Source organism: Pseudorca crassidens, chromosome 2, assembly GCF_039906515.1.
Source record: "Pseudorca crassidens isolate mPseCra1 chromosome 2, mPseCra1.hap1, whole genome shotgun sequence".
Classification (NCBI taxonomy): domain Eukaryota; kingdom Metazoa; phylum Chordata; class Mammalia; order Artiodactyla; family Delphinidae; genus Pseudorca; species Pseudorca crassidens.
In genome coordinates, this window is record NC_090297.1 from 48,156,523 (window position 1) to 48,180,384 (window position 23,862).

At 42.0% G+C, this 23,862-nt stretch overlaps 1 protein-coding gene across 2 annotated transcripts in view; it reads right to left on the bottom strand.

Moving 5' to 3' along the window:
• DAB1 (DAB adaptor protein 1) overlaps positions 1-23,862 on the bottom strand; it is a 1,170,471-nt gene that overhangs the window by 271,748 nt on the left and 874,861 nt on the right. For both annotated transcript variants that reach the window (XM_067726314.1, XM_067726315.1), the window contains exon 4: positions 7,887-8,089. In XM_067726314.1, the coding sequence (XP_067582415.1) occupies positions 7,887-7,953 (67 nt within the window). In that variant the 5' untranslated portion in view covers positions 7,954-8,089. The remainder of the gene's footprint in view (positions 1-7,886; positions 8,090-23,862) is intronic.

Sequence of the window (23,862 nt, forward strand, 5' to 3'; positions counted from 1 at the left end):
GTCAGGGAGTGGAGTATCATTCTGGGAAGAGCGGTGAGGGATGTGACTGGAAAGATAAGGAGGGGTCAGACCGGGCAGGGCCCCCTTGAAGCCCCGATAAGCCACGTGGACTTTATCCTGAGGGCAGTGGGGCCCGTTCACGGAAGGGTCTGAAGCAAAGGTTGGACCTGATCGGATCTTCCCATTAGTGAGCAGTGTCAGGGACAGCTTGGAGACTGATGATTCTGAACACCTGAGGACTGCTCAAGAGGGGGCCAGGATGACAGATGAAGGTAGCCTGAACTATCTTGAGGAGAGGGGCAGCAGGGAGAGAGAGCATGAGTGCTTTGAGAGTTATTTAGGAGGCTGCAGGGGCTAATATTATTAATTAATTCATCGAGGGCACTGGGAAGCTCAAATGGTCAAGGATGAAGTCTCCGTCAGATGGCTGCTGGGTTCTGAGGGGTGAGCAGGGGGCAGCCCAGCGAACAGGGTGAGAAACACGACCCAAGTGAGGGAGCGGCACGCACCAAAGTCGCAGAGGTGCGTCCCGGGACCCAAGCTCAGGGTGGGTCTGGGCGCAGAGAGGGGGACAAAGGGACAGAAGGAGCGGCAGGGACCAGATCTCAGAAGGCTGGCTTGCTGGGTTGCCCCCTGCGGCGTGCTGCTGGCGCTACGAAATATGTTCAAGGAGGAGAGGAGGTGTGCGGGAGGGTTTGAAGAAGGCCTGACTTCTTGTGAGCAAACTAGTTAGAACGAAGTCACCAATGAAACCAGAAGCGAGTTTGCCTTCAGGGAACGACCGCAAGGAGCGAGGTGTTCTCTAATAAGTTCAGGGCCACGTGCTCGTGGAGAATACAGAAGTCTCTCCCCACCACAGGTAACGTGATCCGGCAGTCAGTCTTTCCATAAAAACTAGACTTCTAGACCCACAACGGTATTCCCTCACTCTCAAACCCTTCAGCCCAAGAGTTTCATGGACCAACTCCAGAGAAATTTACGTTGTCTTGCTATTAAGTCCTTGATCTTGAATTTCCAAAGCCTGCAAATCACAGAGCCAGTGGAGACCCATTAGCTTACCAAGATCCAAAACCCTGACAAGACAGAACAGTGCCATAAATTTACATGAGGCGGCTGATCTGTTTCCATGCCCAACCCCCCTAAGAAGAGTATAGCCCCTTTGCACATTTCCCGACACCCCCATCAAGGCACAGGGCAAACCCACAGCATGCATTCCGGGGACAGGGCACCGGCTTTCACATCGGACAAACTTAGTGCTTTCCAGCCCACGCAGACAAGCCATGTGACCTGGGGCAAGTCTCTTGATCTCTCTGGACGTTATTTTCTTATGTGTTTCATGGGCCATGTAAGATTTGGGCTCATTAGGGACAACTTATCTAAAATGGCTAGCATGCAGGAAGCATGCAATAAATGATGGTTATTAATGAGTGTAGCTTGACAAAGTGGTCCACTTTCCTTTGTATTTCCTGTCCACCTTCCCAGTTATTCTTGGAACAAGCATCCTTTTGAAGATGGACCAGTACTTTTTTGTCACTGCCTGACCTCCCCATGCATCTCTGGAGAAAAGGGTACCTTCTACCCTTCTTTATATCCTCTGGCACTAAGAAAAGTGCTGCCTTTCAGGTAGTTAGCTGGGGGGCCAGAGGGGAAAGGGAAAAGGTCCTTATCTTGAGTCTGTGTACAGAGAACTGTGTTAGCTGTTTGATATTTTTGACTCATGTAGTGTTCATTACAACACTTCGAGATAGGTCCTATTGCCTCCATTTTACAGATGAAGGAACTAAGGCTTGGAAAGATTAAGTAGCTAGCCAGAGATACACCTGTAGAAAATGTGCTGGGCCTTGACGCAAACTTCAGTCTATCGATTCTGAAGCGTGAGCTCTTCCAGGAGTCTTCAATGTAGAGAAGATGCAGCAAACGCACCACGAGCTTAATCCGAGAAAGGTAAGTTCTTGAGAAGCTATAAGCTCAAGCAACACCATCCGGGGAGTCATTCCTGGGTTCCAGCTCTGGCTCTACCACTAACCAACTGAACGACCGTAGGCAAGTCATTCTTCTCTTAAGAACTCATCTTGAAAAAGAGGCCCTTCTAGCCCCCCAAACACTAATTCCTTCTAACCTTTTAGTACTTCTAGAGAAGCTATTCATGTTTCGATGTATGCAGACATTCAGAGTATCGTGTTACTTGTATTTATTAAGTTGAAAATCCACTTGCTTTGGGTCAGGAAAGCAGTGAAAAGAGTTTCCATAAGAATTTTCTTTCTTATGATAAAAAAAGCAAGATTTTAATTAATAAATATAAATTTGGAGTAAAAACAAAACATAAAATTTATGAGTAGTCACAGAATAAATTAACATGAATTTTATTCACTAAAATGAATAAAAGTAGCCAAATGGAAAAAAGAATTTTTTTCAGAAAGGATGAGACCTACACAAATCAGAAGGGCCTCCCCTCAGGTGGAAATTCTTGGACTCTATGGACTGGCTGAAGTCAGAATCTCCTTCTCTGGTGTTTCTCTCCCCAGCAGAACATGGAGCTCCTGCATGGCTCCGGGCTGGGGCTGGATAAACATTTGTAGACAAAATAATTGCTTATTAATGCCTACCTACATTCCAAATTTGGCCGAGCAAATGTAAGTTGTACATCCACTGGGTGCCTGAGGAAACTAAAGCTCACGGCGTGGAAGTGACTTGCCTGAAGGTGACCAGCTAGAGGGTGGGGACCTGGCTTATGAACCCAAATGCAAGGTCTCGATGACCCCAAGTCTGCTTCCCCTGCAGGATAAAAGCAGCAGATAGAAGCAATGAAAAGGCAGCTCTCTCTGCACCGAAGGCCTGGTAAAAGGATTTTTTGAAAAATTAATCTCTCGGGGTCCTAAGGACCCAATGGGATAATAAATACGATAGCAGTTTATCAGCTCCTAAGTGGTAAACCAGGGATTATTAACAGAGGTCCTTCCCAGGGCTCACTGACCAGTTGAGGGATCAGGACCCTGAACATGGGATTCCTGAAACAATTCCTTATCACAGTTGACCAGAATTTCCTAAGAAACCTCCCCAGAGTTTGCACAGCTACTGAGGCACACAGCCAGGGTTCAGACTCGGTTCAACGTGGCTCCAGAGCTAAGGTGTCTGCCGTGTGACCAACTTCTCCTGGATTCCATCAGGGCCTTGATTCTCGCAGCCCAGGCTTTCTGGGAGGAAAGATTGTTAGTGTCTTGTTGTTTTTGTTCACTGAGTTCTAATATAAGTAAAGGAAAGTGAATACATTTATTTCCAGGTATTTCTAGAAAATAAGGAGAAAATACTGAACCATGATCTCAGAAGGAAGAGGACAGAAAAGCTAACGTTAACCACATCACTGCCATGCTGCAGATCCCAAGCTGGTCCTTTACCCAAGATAATCTCGCTCGCCTTTCTGATAACAAGCAGAGTAGTAACACACCACACACACACACACACACACACACACAATCACACACCCTTAAAAGACAAGGGTCAAAGAGGCTAAATAACCCATCTCTGGTTACACAGCAGATAAGAACAAGAGTTAGAAATTAAAAACCAGGTCTGTCTGACTCCAAAGTTAGTGCTCTTTCCAGGACACCAAGCTGCCAGATGGCACTGCCTGAAAAACTCCAGGCACTACCCCCAGAAATGTCTGTGTCTGCTCGTCCTGGGACCTGTTCCTCTACCACAGGCTTCTACTGGGTGTCCTAATGCCAGGATTACCACAGATTGTGTCAACTGATCTTCTCCCTTCGATGGCAGGTACCGAACCTGAAAACACACATTCTCTTCCTCCAGTCCTCCATCAACTTCCACTCCTAGAATAGGTACCGTCTGACAAGCTGTATGTGTAGTGAGTGACACAATCCAATAAAAATGAAATGAAGAAAACAACTTCATTTCTCACTACTTTCAACCCCTCCTTATTTGAATTGTCAATACTCTAGTTACATCTCATACTTGGCCTGTCTAGAAACTCATTTTGTGGTGAAATATGCTCCTGTGTGACTTGTTTTTGAATCTGTCTGACTTGCTTTCAACAGCCTGGGTTAAAGAACTGGAGTGACAGGTTTGTGAGGAATTATAAAGGGCTTCTTAACTTTCTTTTTGCCACTCTTTTTCATGATAGATGCCTTACGTTGTCAGGTATTTTTTTAAGGAAATAAAATATCTGCCCCAGGAACCACCTAAATCTTGCCAAGAGAAGAAAAAACTTTACGATACTGTAATATCAGGTAGTAATATGAGAAATGTATTTATGACAGAATGTCAAATGACAAAGCAGGATGTAAAATTGTATGAACAGTATAATCTCATATTATCCTGGAAAGTCAGTCCAGAAGGAAGTAACTTAGAATGTTAGTAAAAGTTTTTTTTTTTTTTTTTTGCGGTATGCGGGCCTCTCCCTGCTGTGGCCTCTCCTGTTGCGGAGCACAGGCTCCGGACGCGCAGGTTCAGTGGCCATGGCTCACGGGCCCAGCCGCTCCGTGGCATGTGGGATCTTCCCAGACCGGGGCACGAACCCGTGTCGCCTGCATCGGCAGGCAGACTCTCAACCACTGCGCCACCAACGAAGCCCAATAAAAGTTATTTTTAATTTTTAGGATTATGCATGCTTACTTTGTCTTTTCTAATTTTCAGTAATAAGCATATATAACTTCTTAAAAGTCTAATAAAATTACTAAAAAATTCATATTTTTTCATAAAGAAGTCTAAAATTATTATGTCCTTACCACCAAAATCATTATATGAGGTTATCAACTTTGACCTATATCAGGCACAAAGATTGTTCAAGAAAAGAAAAATATATACCAATCGAGCTGATGAATATAGATAGAAAAATACTAAGTAAAATATCAAATTAAATCCACAGGGTATAGAAAATAAGACATCACAAACAGAAATGAAGATCAGAAAATCTATCAGTGAAAGCCATGACTTACTATTGATTTTAAACTAAAAGAGAAAATATATGTATAATCATTGAAATAAATATAGAAAAAGCATATGATAAAATTCAACATGAAAATTCAGGATTTAAAAAAAATAATTCCTAGAAATGATAAATGAAGGCAAACTAATAAAGAATATTTAGTAAATACTTAAATATCACACTTACAGGTAACTTAAGGCATTTCCATTAATTTAAGTAAAAGTTAAGGATACCTACTCTCTACTAGATATTATGACAGACCCAACCAATGGAATAAGATAAAGAAAAAGAACAAGTACTTAAGGATTGAAGAGGAAGCCAGAAACTTACTTATGAGGTTACATATTGCCTCAATAGAAAATCAAAGAGGGGTTAGAGAAAGTATTAGCAAAAGAGTTCAGTAAGACTATTGAATTCAAGATTCAAGATTGATATATAAACTGCTTATTTCCTTTCAAAGTTCTACTTATTTTCACCCAGTTAGCAATATTTGTTTAATGGAATACTTACTATCCCATAGCCAAAACTAAAGGACAGGAAATGAATTAACCCTGTTACCAAGCACATTCTCATTCTCTCTTTTTAATGTACGTGTGTGATTTCCTGCTGCCTTGGTCCAGACAAGGGTATCAAGAAAAAAACTATCTGTCACTGTTGCATAATTACAAACAATTGTAAAATCTTGCTCTGGGACAAATCAGCTGTATACTTTTTAAGATCCCCTTAGGTAAGAGAAAACAATGTGATGATTCTGATGAAGATGAGGAAGAGAAGGAGGATAGAGTGAAAAAGGGAGAAGAGAAATAGGACAAAGAAGGGAGAGGTGGGAAAGATGGAGAAAGATGACAGGGAATGAAGGGGATGAGAAGAAGTAAGGAGAAGAGAAGGAGGGGGAAGGGGGAAGAGGAACACATGTAAACTTTGTAGAGTTTTTAACATATGCCCAGTTCTATACTGTTATATTTGCCTCATTTCAATTAATCTTCCTAGTGAGCCTTTGAGCTCTGTAATATTACATCTTCATTTTATGGGAAAGGAAACGAGGCTCAGAGAGGTGAAGTAACATTCTGAGGTCACACAGTTAGGAAGTGATATAGCCAGAATCTGAACCCAGGTCTGCCTGCCCAGACTTTATGGTATTAGCCACTCACTAGAGGACACTCCTTGCATAGGTGCTGTGCTGATTTTAGAGCTACTAAGGACGTGAAGGTCACCTTCACAGTCCCATTCCAAGTTCTCAACTAAGCCAATGTTCTGAAAAATCTGAATCCCCTCTTTAGAATGCTTCTGGTTTTGCATGTTAAAATTAAGAATGAAAAGATACGCACTAAGTACAATTTTTAATGCATTAAGCATTCAAGAGCACAAGTTCAGTGGAAAGGTTAAATTTGAAGCAAAAATATAACTTGTCAGTTTCCAGTGAAAAAGCATTTGAATTCTAGTACATACTGGGCTCTGCAATCTTTCTTTTTTCCCCCCATGTAGCAGTTCTCCCAAGACCTGTTCTCTCACACACGTGCCTTCCTTCTATTATTCTTAGTCCATGATGCATAAAAAACAAGGTTTACATTAGGTTTCAGGGGACAAAATAGACTGCTTCCAAAATATTTGTGCTTCAAATCAACAGCTAAAGCAAAATTTATAGTCCTTTCTGGGGTTCTGGCTGTCCAAGAGCTGCATATGTATTACATTTATGTCCCTTGCTTCCTATGGAGTATCAGACAAATGCCATCAGAAGACATGACTGGGCAGGCACAGCAACGTTTCAAACAAATCACTGCCTATACAAAGCAACCAACGGCATCCTGTTTGCAGGCCCATACTGACAGATTTCAAGACCTGAAAGAGAGTTGTATTAATCCTCTTCCACGCAGTTTTAAAGACAGGGGAGGGAAAGAACTGAAACCACAGGGAGAAAACACACACCACACATACACCCACACACCCCTACACACGGAGCAACAAGTTGCTTACATCTAATTCCAACAAGGAGACGAACTTAATGAAAGACGTGGTCATAAAGCCATAGGAACAAATTCTCCAAAAATCGTGAACAGTGATAGAATTATTTTATTATCACACTATGCTTGCCAGTCTTCTCTACCAAATACCTATGTGCCTCCTCTGTGTCAGACACTTTCCAATTGTTGGGAGTTAAAAGGGTGAACAAGGGATCCAGCTCTGAAGGACTGTATAGTATAGCTGACACAGGGGGAAAAAAAAACAGGGTGTTTCTAAGAAAGTGAGCTACTAACAAAGTGCTAATGAAAGAAAACAAACAAAAGCAAATAACCCAATTTGGAGAGTAAGGGAAGGCCCTCCAGGAGGCCCCACTAAGCTCAAATCTGAAGAATAAGTAGGAGTCAGTGTTAAGAAAAAGCGGAGAGCAACAGAAGTATTTCAGGCTGAAGTGACAGTCCAGGGGTTCTCAACGTCTCTGGACCACCAGCATCAGCATCACCTGAGAATCTGTTATAAACGCATCTTGGGCCCCACCCCAGAGCTGGTGAACCAAAAACTCTGGGGACGAGGCTCAGCAATCTGTGTTGCAACAAGCCTTCTAGGTGATTTCTGTGTGGCTGGAGTTTGAGAATCACCGGTATATGCAAAGGTGAACTACAAGACACAGAATGCCTGGAGGGCAAACAGGGTTGGGTGGGGAGGCAGCGCAGATCTGGGCAGAGATGTTGCTGGAGGGATGGGTAGAAATCAGGTCAGGAAGGGCTTTGTTTGCATATTATGAAAAGAATTTGGGATTTTACCCAGAGAATAAGGACGAGCCATTAAAACATGATACCGTGAATACAAAAAACACCAAATAATCTTGGTGATTATTTAAAAATACATGCAATCACAAAGATAGTACCAAATACCGTTCCAGAGGCAAAAAAACTCATTCCTGTACAATAGGTAGCCATTCGGAAAGGGACAGATTGAGCCCTACCTTTCTTTCTGGAATCTTTCTTGGCGCTGGTTTTCACAGCTACTTGAAGTTCTGTCTCAGTTGACATCCTACTAAATCCTTAGTCCACTTCACACAGATCCTGGGCCTCGGCCAGGCTCATTGAGGACTCCTCTCCAAGAAAACGACTCCGCCCTTCAGAAATGACACCCCGAGCTGCACATTCCATTCACTCCTTTCGAGCGCTGCAAATCAAGGGAAGAGAACATTCAGAATCACCACCCTGGTGAAGTTAGAAATTAGGAGGGAAAAAAGGAACCGTCAAACATACAGAAACAGGAAAACCTTGGTCTCCGTGTATAAACTGTTCACGTGGTTTCACTAAGCCATCAACAGGGTTCATACAACCAAGAGAATGAGAGGCCTTATCCGCAGAACTCACAATAGGTAATGCAAAACAGATCTTTAAAACTCTGGATTTTCAAGAGGAGCAAAACCCAATTCTTTATTTTCCATGTTTCTTATTGTCAAGCACTAGATGTCACCCAGAAGATACAGCACAGGCATATTTCCTGAGCAGCCCCATGGAGACATTTCCAACAACGAGGCACCCGTACGTCAGCCAAGCTCGACTAGAGCTTTGGCAGCTAAAGCAGATCACAGGCAAGTGACCTGTGGTCTGTCTCTCACTGGCAGGCATCAGAGGGAACGTGGAGTTGACATAAAACTGGGCTCCAAGGGTAAGGTGACAAATGGGGCTGAGAAACTTTCCAGCAAGCCCATTTTTATGTCAGCTTTCCCCGCAGCTATAAGAGCAGACAAGCATTTAACGTGGGGAGGAAAAGAGAAGGAAAGAGGCGGGCAGACACACATTTCAGCCCTTCTTTCTTTAATAAATACGACTTGCACACTACTAGGTACTATTAAGTTCAGACACTGTGCTGGGAAGAGATAATAATGATAATAATACCACTTCAATTACAGCCAGTATTTACTATACATTTACTATATCCTATGCCCTCAGCTCCTGCTTCACATACGTTATCTCATTTGATTTCATTTAAATTGAATGAATGTGTTCCCAGTGTCAAGCCAACAATCTTTCCCAGCGACCGTCTCTCTGATAGTTATATGTGAGAGTTCAGTTGAAAATAAACATTTCAGGAGTTATCCATTTTTAAAGAATATTAAGATAAAGCTACTGGAAATGGATCTTCAAACTGTGCAGCCAATTCTTAGCTCATGCCACAGATCTAGAACCTTTTCATCTGAAAAGGCTGACCTTGAACACCAGTTTCAGCTCAAAAAGAATAAGGACCAAAATCTCTTGATCATGCCAATTAAAGATGGCTTAACTAGAAAGGCTAATATAAAAGCCATATAAATTGTAGTAAGGCTTAAATATGGGGAAATTCACACCTTATCCAAAGATATCTGCTTTCTTTGTTTGCTTTTAACAAACTGTTTTACAAACTATTGTTTAAGAGGACACTGGCCCTGAATGAAGGTACTTAAAGTAGAGGATCTAAGGCTACAATTAAAGAAAATGGAAAATTATCTTCCTAGAATGGGGTCCATGAAACCATATGTTGAAAATGAGAACTTTTCCGGCCACTTTTGTGCCATCTATCTGCACCATGCCACAAAGCCCTCACCCCCTTCCTAACCTCTTGCCCTCAAAAGACAACATTCCATGAGAGATGGCAGAGTCCCAAAACTTGGTCATATAAAGAGATAATTAATTTTATTAATAATACTAGTCATTTCATTGCAACAAATATCTCCTAAGAACCTACAATAGGCCAGGTGCACGTGCTGGCTCATTCATGTCAATAGACGTGTACGGCACAACCATGCAGGCGGAGAGTACAGAGTCAAAGCCTGGTTCCTGTCCTCAAAGAAATTCAGTCTAGCAGAGGTGTCAGTCATGTAGGGGATTGCAATATACATGACCAGAATGAAAACAGACAAAAAATGGGCCTACTGGGTTACAAAGGAGCAAGCTTTCACCTTTGCTTGAAAGAGTCAATAAATCTTCACAGAGAAGAAGCTCTCCACTGTCTGATCTTGAAGAATGATGCCTCTGTCACATGCATGATAAGGGAAAGGACCAATGGGTACTCCATAAATGCATGTGTAATAAATGAATAAATGGTTATCTCAGGCAGAAGGACCAGCATGTCCAAGGAGGCTTGAAATTAACAACCAAAATAAAAAAAGGACGCGTTAAGTCTAGTAGGGAGGTGATACACTTTCCCATCTTCCCAATCCTCCCTTGTGCTGTTACCTTTCTATGGAATTTTTCTTTTCAATTCTGCTGACATTCTCAAGGTTCAGTTCAAAAGAGGTATCTTAGGCAGAAAGGTTTTCTGATCCCTCCATTAAACGGAACTGTAATACGGAAGAACAAATCTGACTCCATATTGGACCTGTTTCTCTTGCTTTAACCTTCGTACTCTGTTGCTTTTGCTACAAGCTAAGAATGTTGTCTTAGCCTGAAATATACAGGATAGGCCATTCTCAAGGCTCTGACCTTTAAAGGTATAACACTTTTCCATTCATACAGAGATAAAAAGTTGCACAACAGAGATTAACATTTGCCTTGTTGGAGGTTTACAGAAACATGGTGACCTGAGTTACACTGGACAGCTGCAAGAACAAAGGATTAAAACACCCAGAAGTTTGTAACAACCAGCCACAACCCCTCCCCTTTTATTATAAAAGAAGCCTGAATTCTAACTCAGGGAAGATGGTTCTTTGGGACATTAGTCCACCATCTTCTTGCTCTGCTGGCTTTCCAAATAAAGTCACTATCCCTCGCCCCAACACCTCATCTCTCAATTTATTGGCCTGTCGTGCAGCGAGCAGTATGAGCTTGGACTGGGTAACAGAATCTCTCCTTACTTGTGTTATGATCTGATTCTTGGCCAACGTCGTAGTTTGAGCCATTTACAAGCAATGTGATATTGAGGAAGCTACGCAACCCCTCTTTGCCTCAGTTTCTGTACCTTTACAATGGGGATAACAGTATCAACTTCATGGAGTGGCTGTGGAAACTGTGATCACACATGTAACATGCTTGGAAGGGGGTGTCTGGGCACATCTCCTGGCAAGCACTTAATAAATATTAGGCCCTAATAGTTTCCTGTGTTACAAACACAGGAATACAAGGTCACAACACAGCCTCATATTATTATCCTCCTTTCACAGAGAAGGAAACTAAGGCAGGTTAAGTCTGCTTTCTAAGGACAAACTGTAGGAAATGGTAGAAGCTAAGATATTTCCATGATGCTGGTCTTGCACACAGTAGGTACCTAATCCATAAACACCGAAATGAACTGAAATATGGGTTTTACACCATTTCAAGCACTCTTAAAGTCGATGTACAGAACTGGATTGGATTTGGGCCATTTTCTTTCCTTCGACTTTGTAAGCCACAATACAGAACCTCTCCCTATTCTGTGGGCAGCTCCAGTGTCACTTGTTTGACAAAATGTGATTGCGTTCAAGTGTTATAAGCATTACTTGTGAATTCCTGAAGTACATTCCCGTATCAATAAAGAAAGGAAACCAGCATCGTCTCTAATAAAAACCTGCATAAGGAAGCTACAGTACGGACAGAACATTCCACAGCCAGGACCCTGGCATCCCCTTTAATTTTCCAAAAGCCAGAGGTTGAGCAAATGCTGTGAAGTAGCTCCAAATTATTTAGGAAATTCGTTTCTTTGTAATTAAGGAGATTAAAGTCCTCTAGGGCCAGAAACCATGTGACGACTCAAATCATTTTTCCCCAGTAAAAGCTGTGAAGCCCTATCAGTTAAATTCAGGCTCGCCTAGAACTCTGAAATGCTTCAATAATGTTCCTTTGCTCCACACAATCTGCAGTAATTTAATATTCCTGAAGTGTGTCAGGTTTTTTATAATGAGCTCTTCAAATCTAAAAGTGAATTATGTAACATTCCACTACAGACATTCTGTCTACTGAACTGCTTCTAAATGTAAAATCCCACGTTCAGTGAAGGGGGGGGGGGGGGGGGGGGGGTAGGGAGTGGGGGAGGGGCAAAAACACCAAACCACAAAGCAGAGAAAACAGACAGGCCTTTTCATTTTTAAACAAAGCACAAAGGTTTGAGCAGCTACAACAGAACAAATGCACGGTAAAACACCTACTATAACGCACGTTTGTGTTCTCTCTCCTCCCCACCCACGCTCAGACCATCCTATGGCAAAACAGCTAATGAAGGCCCATTATTTGCCAGGCACTATACTGTGAACTTTTCACATATTATCTCAGCCAATCCTTCAGTCACTTGAAGAGTTAGATATTATCATTAGGTTCATTTGACACATGAGGAAAGGGAGGCACAAGCCAGTTTTGTAGCTTGTTCACGGTCACGTGGCTAGTAGGCAGCACAGCGCACAAGGCAGGGTACAAGCCTCTCTTCTCCCCAACTTCACTCACGATCCCCCTGGAGGTCCATTAGCTGGGGAATGGATACACAAAATGTGGTGTAACCATACAATGGAATATTATTCAACCATAAAATGGAATGAAGGATTGATACATGCTACAAGGGGGATGAACCTGGCAAACAACATGCCAAGTGAAAGAAGTTAAACACAAAAGGTCACTTTAGTGTGTGATTCCATTTACCTCCAAACTACCCAAAATAAATAAATCCAGAGAGATAGAGAGCAGATCAGTGGTTGTCAGGTGCTGGGGGAAGCCAGGGAGGGGGGAACGACTCTTTAATGGTTACAGGGTCTCCTCTGGAGGAGATGAAAATGTTTTGGAACTGGATGGTGGTGATGGTTGAACAACATCATGAATATAATAAATGCCACTGAATTATAAATATTAAAATGGTTAATTTTATGTTATGTGAATTTCACCTCAGTTTTAAAAAGAAAAAGCAAAAAGTCAGAAACAACTCTCCCAGCCAGGTGCCACACCCTGATTTAAGCCTTGTGTGATATGCTAAGGACGCTGAAATTCCAGGCTAAAGAGACAATCCAGCCTTAACGACCAGATGAAGGCGTAGACTTCCCAGAAACAGGACTTTGGGTTTCAGTGGCAGCAATTTTATGGATTAAAAACTGTATGTGCTACTACCTGATGATTCGTAATTTAGGGCATCTTAATCAGCTTCATTCAAACTACAAAGCACTGAAAACAGGCCATCTGTCAACAAGGCAAAAAGGTCTGCAATAGTACAGACCAGGGGTCTTAGTTTCCACATCAGTAAAATAGGAAGACCACCACCAAGTGTGTAAGATTTGGAAGATCAATGAAATTTGGGCACTTAGGAAGCCTAGCTCAAGCTACAGCATGCTAGTTTCATGTAAGAAAGGAGGAGACTTAACTGCTGATCTTTACAAAAAGAAACAGGACAAACACAGCAGAAAACAATGAAGCTGTTTTTCTACACGGGGAGATCCTGGGTCGTAGAATGATGGACGGACCAGGTAGAAGGACAAGGCAAAGGGTGATACTTCTCAGAGCACAGCTTTTTGTTTAATTTCCAAATTTGGAAGCCTATTCATGCTCTACATATCTGAAGAAAGTAAAATTAAGTTAACAGGGGTAGGAAGTGGGGGAAATGCTAAAACTGCAAGTGGATGGAAACAAATGAATCCAATTGTATGTCAGAGACGCATCATAAGCACAAGCACTGAAAGGGTGGGAGAAAAAGAACAAATATGAATAGCTTAGGAACACAGTTTGACTGTTTACACTCGGTCTTGAACAGGATTGGGGCAGGGGGAGCTAAAAACAAACCTCAAACTCTTTTTAGTAGGCTTTTTTGGGTAGTGCTATGGGCAAAGCAATTATAAAACTATTTTAGATGTATTATAAGATTGGACAAGGACGTAAATTCTTTAATGTTCTTGGGAGCCAAGAGTCTCACTATTCAAGAAGAGACATTAAACTATGCAAAGAGGGAGGACAGGAAAGACAACTATGGGACAGACTGGAAATTGGAGATTCCAGGGTAAATTCGTGGTTTATAAAATATACATGTGTCTGTATATGAGTAGGTGTATACATGCGTTTATATGCATATGACTTCCCAGCCCTGTCCACTGAACAGGTCAAGGAGCAAAGATAACCCAATGACAACATGACACCTAAATACCTAGATTTTGGTTTCTACTACCACTCCTCAGTAAAAGGACCCAGGGTTTCCTGGAGAAGTGGGTGATTCCAGAAATGGGGCATGGCAGGTATAAGATGAGTCCAACATATCTTGATGTTCCAGAAAGTAATGAAGTACTCAAAACCAGCACCAGTGATAGGGGCATGTCACAAGGATACAAATGCCAACTTGGAGGAGCTCTCACTGGCCAATTCTGAAACAGCTTAAACACCAATATAATTTAAGGAAGGTAAATAAATAATAAACCACTGAAAAAATGGGAACCCATACTGAAAACAGACAGATAAACAAGTGGGGGAAGAAGGGAAGGCTGTCTTGTTGACAGTAGAACAGATACTATCTGGTAAATACAGAGGAAGTGCTAGAGTATAAAAACACATTTTGCAGCCATCAGAGTAAACCTTAGCCAGACAAGAATCATCAATAAATGCTAAATCCAGGGAAATTTTTCGATGAGAAGCAAGCCGTTCGTAGGTCTTAAAGTGTCTTCTCACTTGCTGTTTGTAGTTGCAAGGGGAAAATTTGTGATCATACGATGGAGACATTGAACCACACCTCAATTAGGTTATCTAAATTAACATTAGCAAAGACGAGCAAATGGGTATCCGGTGATACCCCAGAGAAGACCACATCATTATCGTGCAGCATCCTGGCCAGGAATCTAATCAGAACGTGCATATAAAAATGCGGAGAAAGTCTATTCTTCAAAAATGGCATAACCAAAGACAAAGAGGGGCTGTGGAAATACTTTAGATTGAAAGAAACAAAACAGGGCTTCCCTGGTGGCGCAGTGGTTGAGAGTCCGCCTGCCGATGCAGGGGACACGGGTTCGTGCCCCGGTCCAGGAGGATCCCACCTGTCGCGGAGCGGCTGGGCCCGTGAGCCATGGCCGCTGAGCCTGTGCGTCCGGAGCCTGTGCTCCACAACGGGAGAGGCCACAACAGTGAGAGGCCCGCGTACCGCAAAAAAAAAAAAAGAAAAAGAAACAAAGCAGGTACAACTACTACATGCAATGCTTGTACCAGATCCTCCTTTACTAGCGAGAAAAGAAATGCTACAAAAGAAATGAGTGAGCCAATTGACAAATTTGAATATGGATGGCAAATTAGGTAAAAATATTATTTCAAAGTTAAATTTATTTGATAACTTTCCGATGGCTATGTAAGAGAAATTACCTATTCTCGGGGACTACACTCAGGGACTACAAATATTTAGGTATAAAGGGCTAAGCTCCATGCACCATTCAAATGATTCAGGAAAAACAAATCATATATATATGTATAGGTACACGCAGCATATGTGTGTGTGTATCCATGCATATACACAGAGAGAGAGAATACACAAATGATAAAGCAAATGTGATAAAATAGTAGCAACAGGTGAATCTAAGTAAAAGGCATAGAGTATTTTTTGTATATTCTCATTCTTTTACATTTTTCTGTAATTGTGAAATTATTTCCAAATTTAACAAAAAAAAAAATTTTAAAGCCTAGCTCTGACCCAAACACACAGGGATGCAACAAAGCCAATTCTGGTCTCACTCTTCTTTTTAAAAGTTCAGACCCATTGCAGCTCCCTAGATGGCATGTTTTCTAATTCCCAAGGCTACTTGAGTTTAAAATCAGTTTACGACTGTCAGTTCTTATTATAGATTAAACTTCATCCTGTATCTCCCCGGAATGTTTGACTTGACACAAGTCTGTGGACCAACGTTGTTTCTTTCGAGCAGGTCTGTTTCTTACTGAACTCTTGACTTCCCCTCCAGACTCTGCCTCCATGCCAGGAATTGCCCCCCAACCCCATCCCAAGACTTTTCACCTACTGGCCCCATAGATCACTGCAAACTCCTTTAATTACATAGCCAAAGTCGGCCTTTGTTGGACCATCTCCCTCTGCATCCCTGGGACTATGACTTTAACCTGTCAACCCTTTTTCCGGTTTTTTTTTAATCTGTCAAGGGCTAACTGACCTGATCCAGCCCATTTGGGAACTGCCTAAAATGTGCTCATTCTGTACATTTGTTCTTTTCAGGAACAAGAAAAAAGGAAAGAGAAAGGTTTCGCCAGAGCCCAATGGCAACACTTACTTAATCCTGCCAAGGGTGTCAGAAGTGCAAGAGCTACAGAAACTTTACCAGAATGATATTTCAAGATACTACACCTCTCCCTCTACTGTTAAAATACCACCATCCTCACAGCAAATGCAAGGCCATCACTTGCTTTGACCAAACCCTTCTAGAATAATACTATATTGATAGAACGTATCCCTGGCTTTAAAACTCTAAAGGCCACAAAGTTGACAGATTAACAACCTCACTACAGACCCAATCAAAACTGTTTTGCCACAACTGTGTGTTTCAAGAAAGGAAAGAAAAATCACAGAAGGAGGAGACGTCTCTTGGCCTGAGAGCTCACATTCATTGTGTTGCTCGTCGGTTATGTCCACCTGACATTATGAAAAAAATAAAAAGAATTCAGGCAGCTTATAGAAAATTTTATAGAAAGTCATTCTCTAGAACAGGATAAAATTAATGAATGAGGAAAACTGAAGTGAATGGGGAACAAAGGATTGGAAATGAAGGTAGAGGCAGAAGCACCAAGTTAAATCTGTACGGTTACAGAAGATAGGATGTAAATATATGAGATTGCTAGAGGCCAAAGCATAGAAGGAAATATGATCAGTTACAGGTTCCACAAAGTCCATGCTCAAATAACCTTAAACCAGGAACAGAATGAAAAGGGCCTACAGGCTTTCATAAAACCAACGCTGTGTGGTCCCATGGACATTAACATCAGCACTGTCTCTATAGAAAATCCAACAGGGAATTTTCAATGTCCCTTAACTTATGCTGAGAATACAATACTAAAGTATAATAGCAGTAATACTTTTGAATAGGGTCAAAAAAAAGAGACTCAAGTCATTTTAAATGCTCTTTGAAGAAAGCATGCTTTCTTTTCTTTTAACTAAATTCAAAAATAAATAATTGGAATCTTATTATACAGCTATCTGGTGGTCTGGCATCTCTAGGGCACATCTAGAATTAAAAAACCTACATGGGACTTCAGACTATACTACAAAGCTACAGTAATCAAGGCAGTATGGTACTGGAACAAAAACAGAAATAGAGGTCAATGGAACAGGATAGAAAGCCCAGAGATAAACCCACGCACATATGGTCACCTTACCTTTGATAAACGAGGCAAGAATATACAGTGGAGAGAAGACAGCCTCTTCAATAAGTCGTGCTGGGAAAACTGGACAGGTACATGTAAAAGTATGAAATTAGAACACTCCCTAACACCATACACAAAAATAAACTCAAAATGGATTAAAAACCTAAATGTAAGGCGAGACACTATCAAACTCTTAGAGGAAAACATAGGCAGAACACTCTATGACATAAATCACAGCAAGATCCTTTTTGACCCACCTCCTAGAGAAATGGAAACAAAAATAAACAAATGGGACCTAATGAAACTTCAAAGCTTTTGCAAAGCAAAGGAAACCATAAACAAGACCAAAAGACAACCCTCAGAATGGGAGAAAAGATTTGCAAATGAAGCAACTGACAAAGGATTAATCTCCAAGATTTACAAGCAGCTCATGCAGCTCAATAACAAAAACACCAACAACCCAATCCAAAAATGGGCAGAAGACCTAAATAGACATTTCTCCAAAGAAGATATACAGACTGCCAACAAACACATGAAAGAATGTTCAACATCATTAATCATTAGAGAAATGCAAATCAAAACTACAATGAGATATCATCTCACACCGGTCAGAATGGCCATCATCAAAAAATCTAGAAACAATAAATGCGGGGGAGGGTGCGGAGAAAAGGGAACCCTCTTGCACTGTTGGTGGGAATATAAATTGATACAGCCACTACGGAGAACAGTATGGAGGTTCCTTAAAAAACTACAAATAGAACTACCATACGAACCAGCAATCCCACTACTGGGCATATACCCTAAGAAAACCATAATTCAAAACAAGTCATGTACCAAAATGTTCATTGCAGCTCTATTTACAATAGCCAGGCCATGGTAGCAACCTAAGTGCCCATCAACAGATGAACGGATAAAGAAGATATGGCACATATATACAATGGAATACTACTCAGCCATAAAAAGAAACGAAATTGAGTTATTTGTAGTGAGATGGATGGACCTAGAGTCTGTCATACAGAGTGAAGTAAGTCTGAAAGAGAAAGACAAATACCGTATGCTAACACATATATATGGAATCTAAGAAAAAAAAAAAAGGTCATGAAGAACCTAGGGGTGAGACGGGGACCTACTAGAGCATTGACCTGAGGACATTGGGAGGGGGAAGGATAAGCTGTGACAAAGTGAGAGAGTGGCATGGACATGTATACACTACCAAACATAAAATAGATAGCTAGTGGGAAGCAGCCGCATAACACAGGGAGATCAGCTCGGTGGTTTGTGACGACCTGGAGGGGTGGGATAGGGAGGGTGGGAGGGAGGGAGACGCAAGAGGGAAGAGATATGGGAACATATGTATATGTATAACTGATTCACTTTGTTATAAAGCAGAAACTAGCACACCATTGTAAAGCAATTATACTCCAATAAAGATGTTAAAAAAAACACCTACATGGTCCATCAGTTTACTCATCTGTAAAATGGGATAATGCTGGCTATAATTCATGGGATTAAGTGAACAGGAATAAATGAAAGCTATGTAAAAGTACTCTGGGGAAAATAAAATGCTACGCTCCAGAAGGCAGGCACTGTTATTACTCAGGTATCTGTCAGCCTTCAGCAAGGTGATAATAGGAGGAACAGAATGTGTTTCTTTAATCAAACTCAAAGCTCACAAAAGTCAGAACCAGATTTCAGCAATATTAAAGGAATTTATGTGACAGCAGTACGGCATACTTAGGAACATTTCATTTAACTAATGGATCACACAGTTTCACTGAGTATTTATTGCACCATGAAACTTCATTACATAAACTAATAGAGTATCAGAAAAAAATGTGTATAAGCTTAAAATAATTCCATTAGCATTTTCAGTACTTGGAGCCCCACTTCTACCCAACGTTCTAAAATCTTCACCTCTGATTTTACAAAAATGTGTCAGTAAATGGCAGAACCTAAAGCAATAAGCTGAGGGGCTGGGTTGGAATCATGCCTGACTCTTCCACTCACTGCTTACATAAATTTAGGCACTCGAGCTACTAAACCAGTCTGAGCCTCAACTTCATCTATAAAATGGGCATCCTGTGGTTCCTACTGAAGAAAATCCACTGGAGTGAAGACATCAACCTATGTAATATCTACTTACAAACTAAAAAAATAGGAGATAGTTTATTACTTTAACATGCAGATTCACAGTAGCACATGTATATAAATTTTTTTAACATCTTTATTGGAGTATAATTGCTTTACAACGGTGTGCTAGTTTCTGCTTTATAACAAAGTGAATCAGTTATACATATACATATGTTCCCATATCTCTTCCCTCTTGCGTCTCCCTCCCTCCCACCCTCCCTATCCCACCCCTCTAGGTGGTCACAAACCACCGAGCTGATCTCCTTGTGCTATGCGGCTGCTTCCCACTAGCTATCTATTTTACGTTTGGTAGTGTATACGTGTCCATGCCACTCTCTCACTTTGTCACAGCTTACCCTTCCCCCTCCCCATATCCTCAAGTCCATTCTCTAGTAGGTCTGTGTCTTTATTCCTGTCTTACCCCTAGGTTCTTCATGACCTTTATTTTTTTTTTCTTAGATTCCATATATATATGTGTTAGCATACAGTATTTGTTTTTCTCTTTCAGATTTACTTCACTCCATATGACAGACTCTAGGTCCATCCACCTCACTACAAATATCTCAATTTCGTTTCCTTTTATGGCTGAGTAATATTCCATTGTATATATGTGCCACATCTTCTTTAACCATTCATCCGATGATGGACACTTAGGTTGCTTCCATGTCCTGGCTATTGTAAACAGAGCTGCAATGAACATTTTGGTACATGACTCTTTTTGAATTATGGTTTTCTCAGGGTATGCCCAGTAGTGGGATTGCTGGGTCATATGGTAGTTCTATTTGCAGTTTTTTAAGGAACCTCCATACTGTTCTCCATAGTGCCTGTATCAATTTACATTCCCACCAACAGTGCAAGAGGGTTCCCTTTTCTCCACACCCTCTCCAGCATTTATTGTTTCTAGATTTTTTGATGATGGCCATTCTGACCGGTGTGAGATGATATCTCATTGTAGTTTTGATTTGCATTTCTCTAATGATTAGTGATGTTGAACATTCTTTCATGTGTTTGTTGGCAGTCTGTATATCTTCTTTGGAGAAATGTCTATTTAGGTCTTCTGCCCATTTTTGGATTGGGTTGTTGGTTTTTTTGTTATTGAGCTGCATGAGCTGCTTGTAAATCTTGGAGATTAATCCTTTGTCAGTTGCTTCATTTGCAAATCTTTTCTCCCATTCTGAGGGTTGTCTTTTGGTCTTGTTTATGGTTTCCTTTGCTGTGCAAAAGCTTTGAAGCTTCATTAGGTCCCATTTGTTTATTTTTGTTTTTATTTTCGTTTCTCTAGGAGGTGGGTCAAAAAGGATCTTGCTTTGATTTATGTCATAGAGTGTTCTGCCTGTTTTCCTCTAAGAGTTTGATAGTGTCTGACCTTACATTTAGGTCTTTAATCCATTTTGAGTTTATTTTTGTGTATGGTGTTAGGGAGTGTTCTAATTTCATACTTTTACATGTACCTGTCCAGTTTTCCCAGCACCACTTATTGAAGAGGCTGTCTTCTCTCCACTGTATATTCTTGCCTCGTTTATCAAAGATAAGGTGACCATATGTGCGTGGGTTTATCTCCGGGCTTTCTATCCTGTTCCACTGATCTCTATTTCTGTTTTTGTTCCAGTACCATACTGTCTTGATTACTGTAGCTTTGTAGTATAGTCTGAAGTCTGGGAGCCTTATTCCTCCAGCTCCATTTTTCGTTCTCAAGATTGCTTTGGCTATTCGGGGTCTTTTGTGTTTCCATAGAAATATGTATATAAATTTATATCTAAAAATTCATACGCTGCTGCTAGGTGCAAACTTCAAATATGATTCGTCAGTGGGTGGTGACTATTAGCAGGTGACAGGCGACCACCGCAGTGATTGAACAGGGCAGCGGCTGACATATTTCAGGTTCTTTAAAAATGACATATTTCAGGTTCTTTAAAAATAATGGTAACCCAGCAATCACCCCAGGGCTGGAAGCCAGTGATATTGGCGGTCCAACTAGGAGACTGCTTGCAACAGCAGAGCTACTGAATTTAAAAGCTTATGCTCTTCAAGTTTTCTTTCCAAAGATGTCCTAGATAAATGAATTTGCATGAAGAAATAGTAAAAAAGCAAATATCCCCAACTCCTTCAGCACACAGCTGTTAAATTACAGATTCTGTAAACCAAATCAATTCTACATACATTTCTAAGCACATACTCTGTACACAGCAGACACTGGGCTACATGGGGGAGGTACAGAGAGAGACGAATCAAGGCCTGGTGGCTGCTACACTTTCCCAAGCATGGGGGCTGGCCTCAGGTGGCCTTCTTACCTGTTCCCCAGCACTAATCCTAAAATGGCACCCCCCTCATCACCTGGCTTTTTAGCCGATGCCTGTCCTCATTTCAACCCCACTAGCCACGCGACAAGGCGGGGCACGCTGTCTGTTTGCTCTTGGAGACGGAACGCCCTCTGCTATCATCCCAGTTCCCTCCACGATGTGTCTGAGTAACCTGGAGCTGTTGCTGTTCCCTGGGGTCTCGCAGGAAGGAAAGACAAGTATTTAATGAGGCCCTCCCAGTGCAGGGGATTTTAACTAAATAAACATCACATTCGGCAGCTTCACCTGCTGATTTACCTAAAATATATACCACCGTTATTGACTCTCCTTTCCACAAGCTGCATTTCATTATCTTCAAAGGTGACAGTGGGAAAGAGAACCACACGGGCCAACATCTGTCAGTGGCAAGCTGGGCGAGTAAGCAAGAGATGTCCCCATGCTGCCTGGTTCCCAGGGTGGCCCTGGGTGGTGGCTCATCCCAAGGAGGTCCACATCCCAGTACCTGTCCTGATCACAGGGGGCACCTGCAACAGCCCTTCCTGTTGGTCCCACTCAAGGGAGGTCTTGGCCCAGATGTCACCCTCTCCCTGCCCAGAGAGCCAGGAGACAGGCATTGCTCTCTCCCATCACTGACATCCCATTTTAATTCCTCTCTCTCTTCTCAAACATCAAATTTTTTTCCACCTTCCTTTGGAAAAAAAATAAAAAGCCCATCAACTTCCTTTGCTTCGCTAATGATTTGCTAGTCCAATCTCAATTACTGTAAAATGGGATACACAGATAGCTCAAATTTCCTCCACAAAAGGATCTGCACTTGACAGGAAGCGACCCAATTTCCACAATTATCTCCCTCACAAAATCCATCCATAACAGTGCTAACCACAGGGCTGTGTTTTGCTCAAGCTGTAAATGGGGATAGATGCCTGGACAAAGGAGCTCCTCTTTCCCCGTCGTTTCCTGATTTGTGAATGTATTTATTTGAACCTTCTCACGGAAACCTAAAAATTCCATCACACTCAGCAAATACTGAGCAAATCGCCAACATGGAAAGCTGTCGCCTCTCCGTGAAATGCCCTCCTCACTGTTACACCCTGCAAATACCTTCGACTCTAAGTTCAAGCTCCCCTTCATGGGGAAGGTTTCCCTGACCATGTGCACCCTTCGCCTGGAGCACCATCCTTTAGTGATGAGTAATGCAGGGCAGAGGCTCCCACGCTCTTCTGCACATTGGAATCACCTGAGGATCTGGAACGACTACTGACTCTTGGCTTTCACACTGGGATTCTCATTTAACTCCTCTGAGCTGCCACCTGGGCAGTGGGATGCTTAAAATCTCCCCAGGTGATCCGAATATGCAGTAACATATACAGGAAACAAGCATAAAGGCAAAGGGAATTCACATGTGATTTCAGGGCTGGCATGACCCACTCCCTCGTCCCCCACGACTGGGCCTGTTATTGAATTCCCCTGAGCCTGAACACGTCCACCGCAAAATACGATGGCTCTGAGAATAGGCACCAGATGTGGTGAGTTTATTAAACGACATAATCTATTTAAGATACTTATCACATAGTGTTAAGTGCTGGGGACAGTCAGGAAAATGCCCCCCCCAACCAAGATGCCTATGCCCTAATCACTGGAATATGGTTTAGATAATTTAGATCATGAGAATCTGGACTTTTGAACTGATGACATCACAGAGAGACCTTGCCTGTCTTCTGCATTTGGGCTGGATGTGAATCTTTGGGGTCCAGAGGTGGACTGGAAGAGACAGAATAATGCCCCGCCCCCAAAATGTCCACTCCTTAATCTGTCCCAGCTGACTGCACCAGAAGTCCATTCCTCACCCAAGGACAATTCACTGGCTGACCAGAGCCACAACTTGGCCTGGTAGGAAGGGTTAGATCCAGACTGGATACAGGAGAAGACAGGCATATTCTCTCTCTCAAGAATCTGAACTCATTAATACAGATTCTGTCCAGGAGTAACGGGGCCAGAAGTGAAAAGATGCACAAGCTCTGAGGCAGCAAGGGGTCGACTGAGCAGAAGTTATGACTCAGTGAAGTGAAGGCTGGCAGAAGCCAGCAGGCAGAGAAATACATGTACAATTAGGGAGTGAACAATGTCCTGCGCAATGGGAACAATAAGATGCCCTGGTCCCTGAGAGACATCCAGGATCCTTCCTGTTATGAAATCATACCCCAGTCTCTGGGATGCCAGGCTGTACGGCTATTCGGAGATTCTAGAGACACTCTTC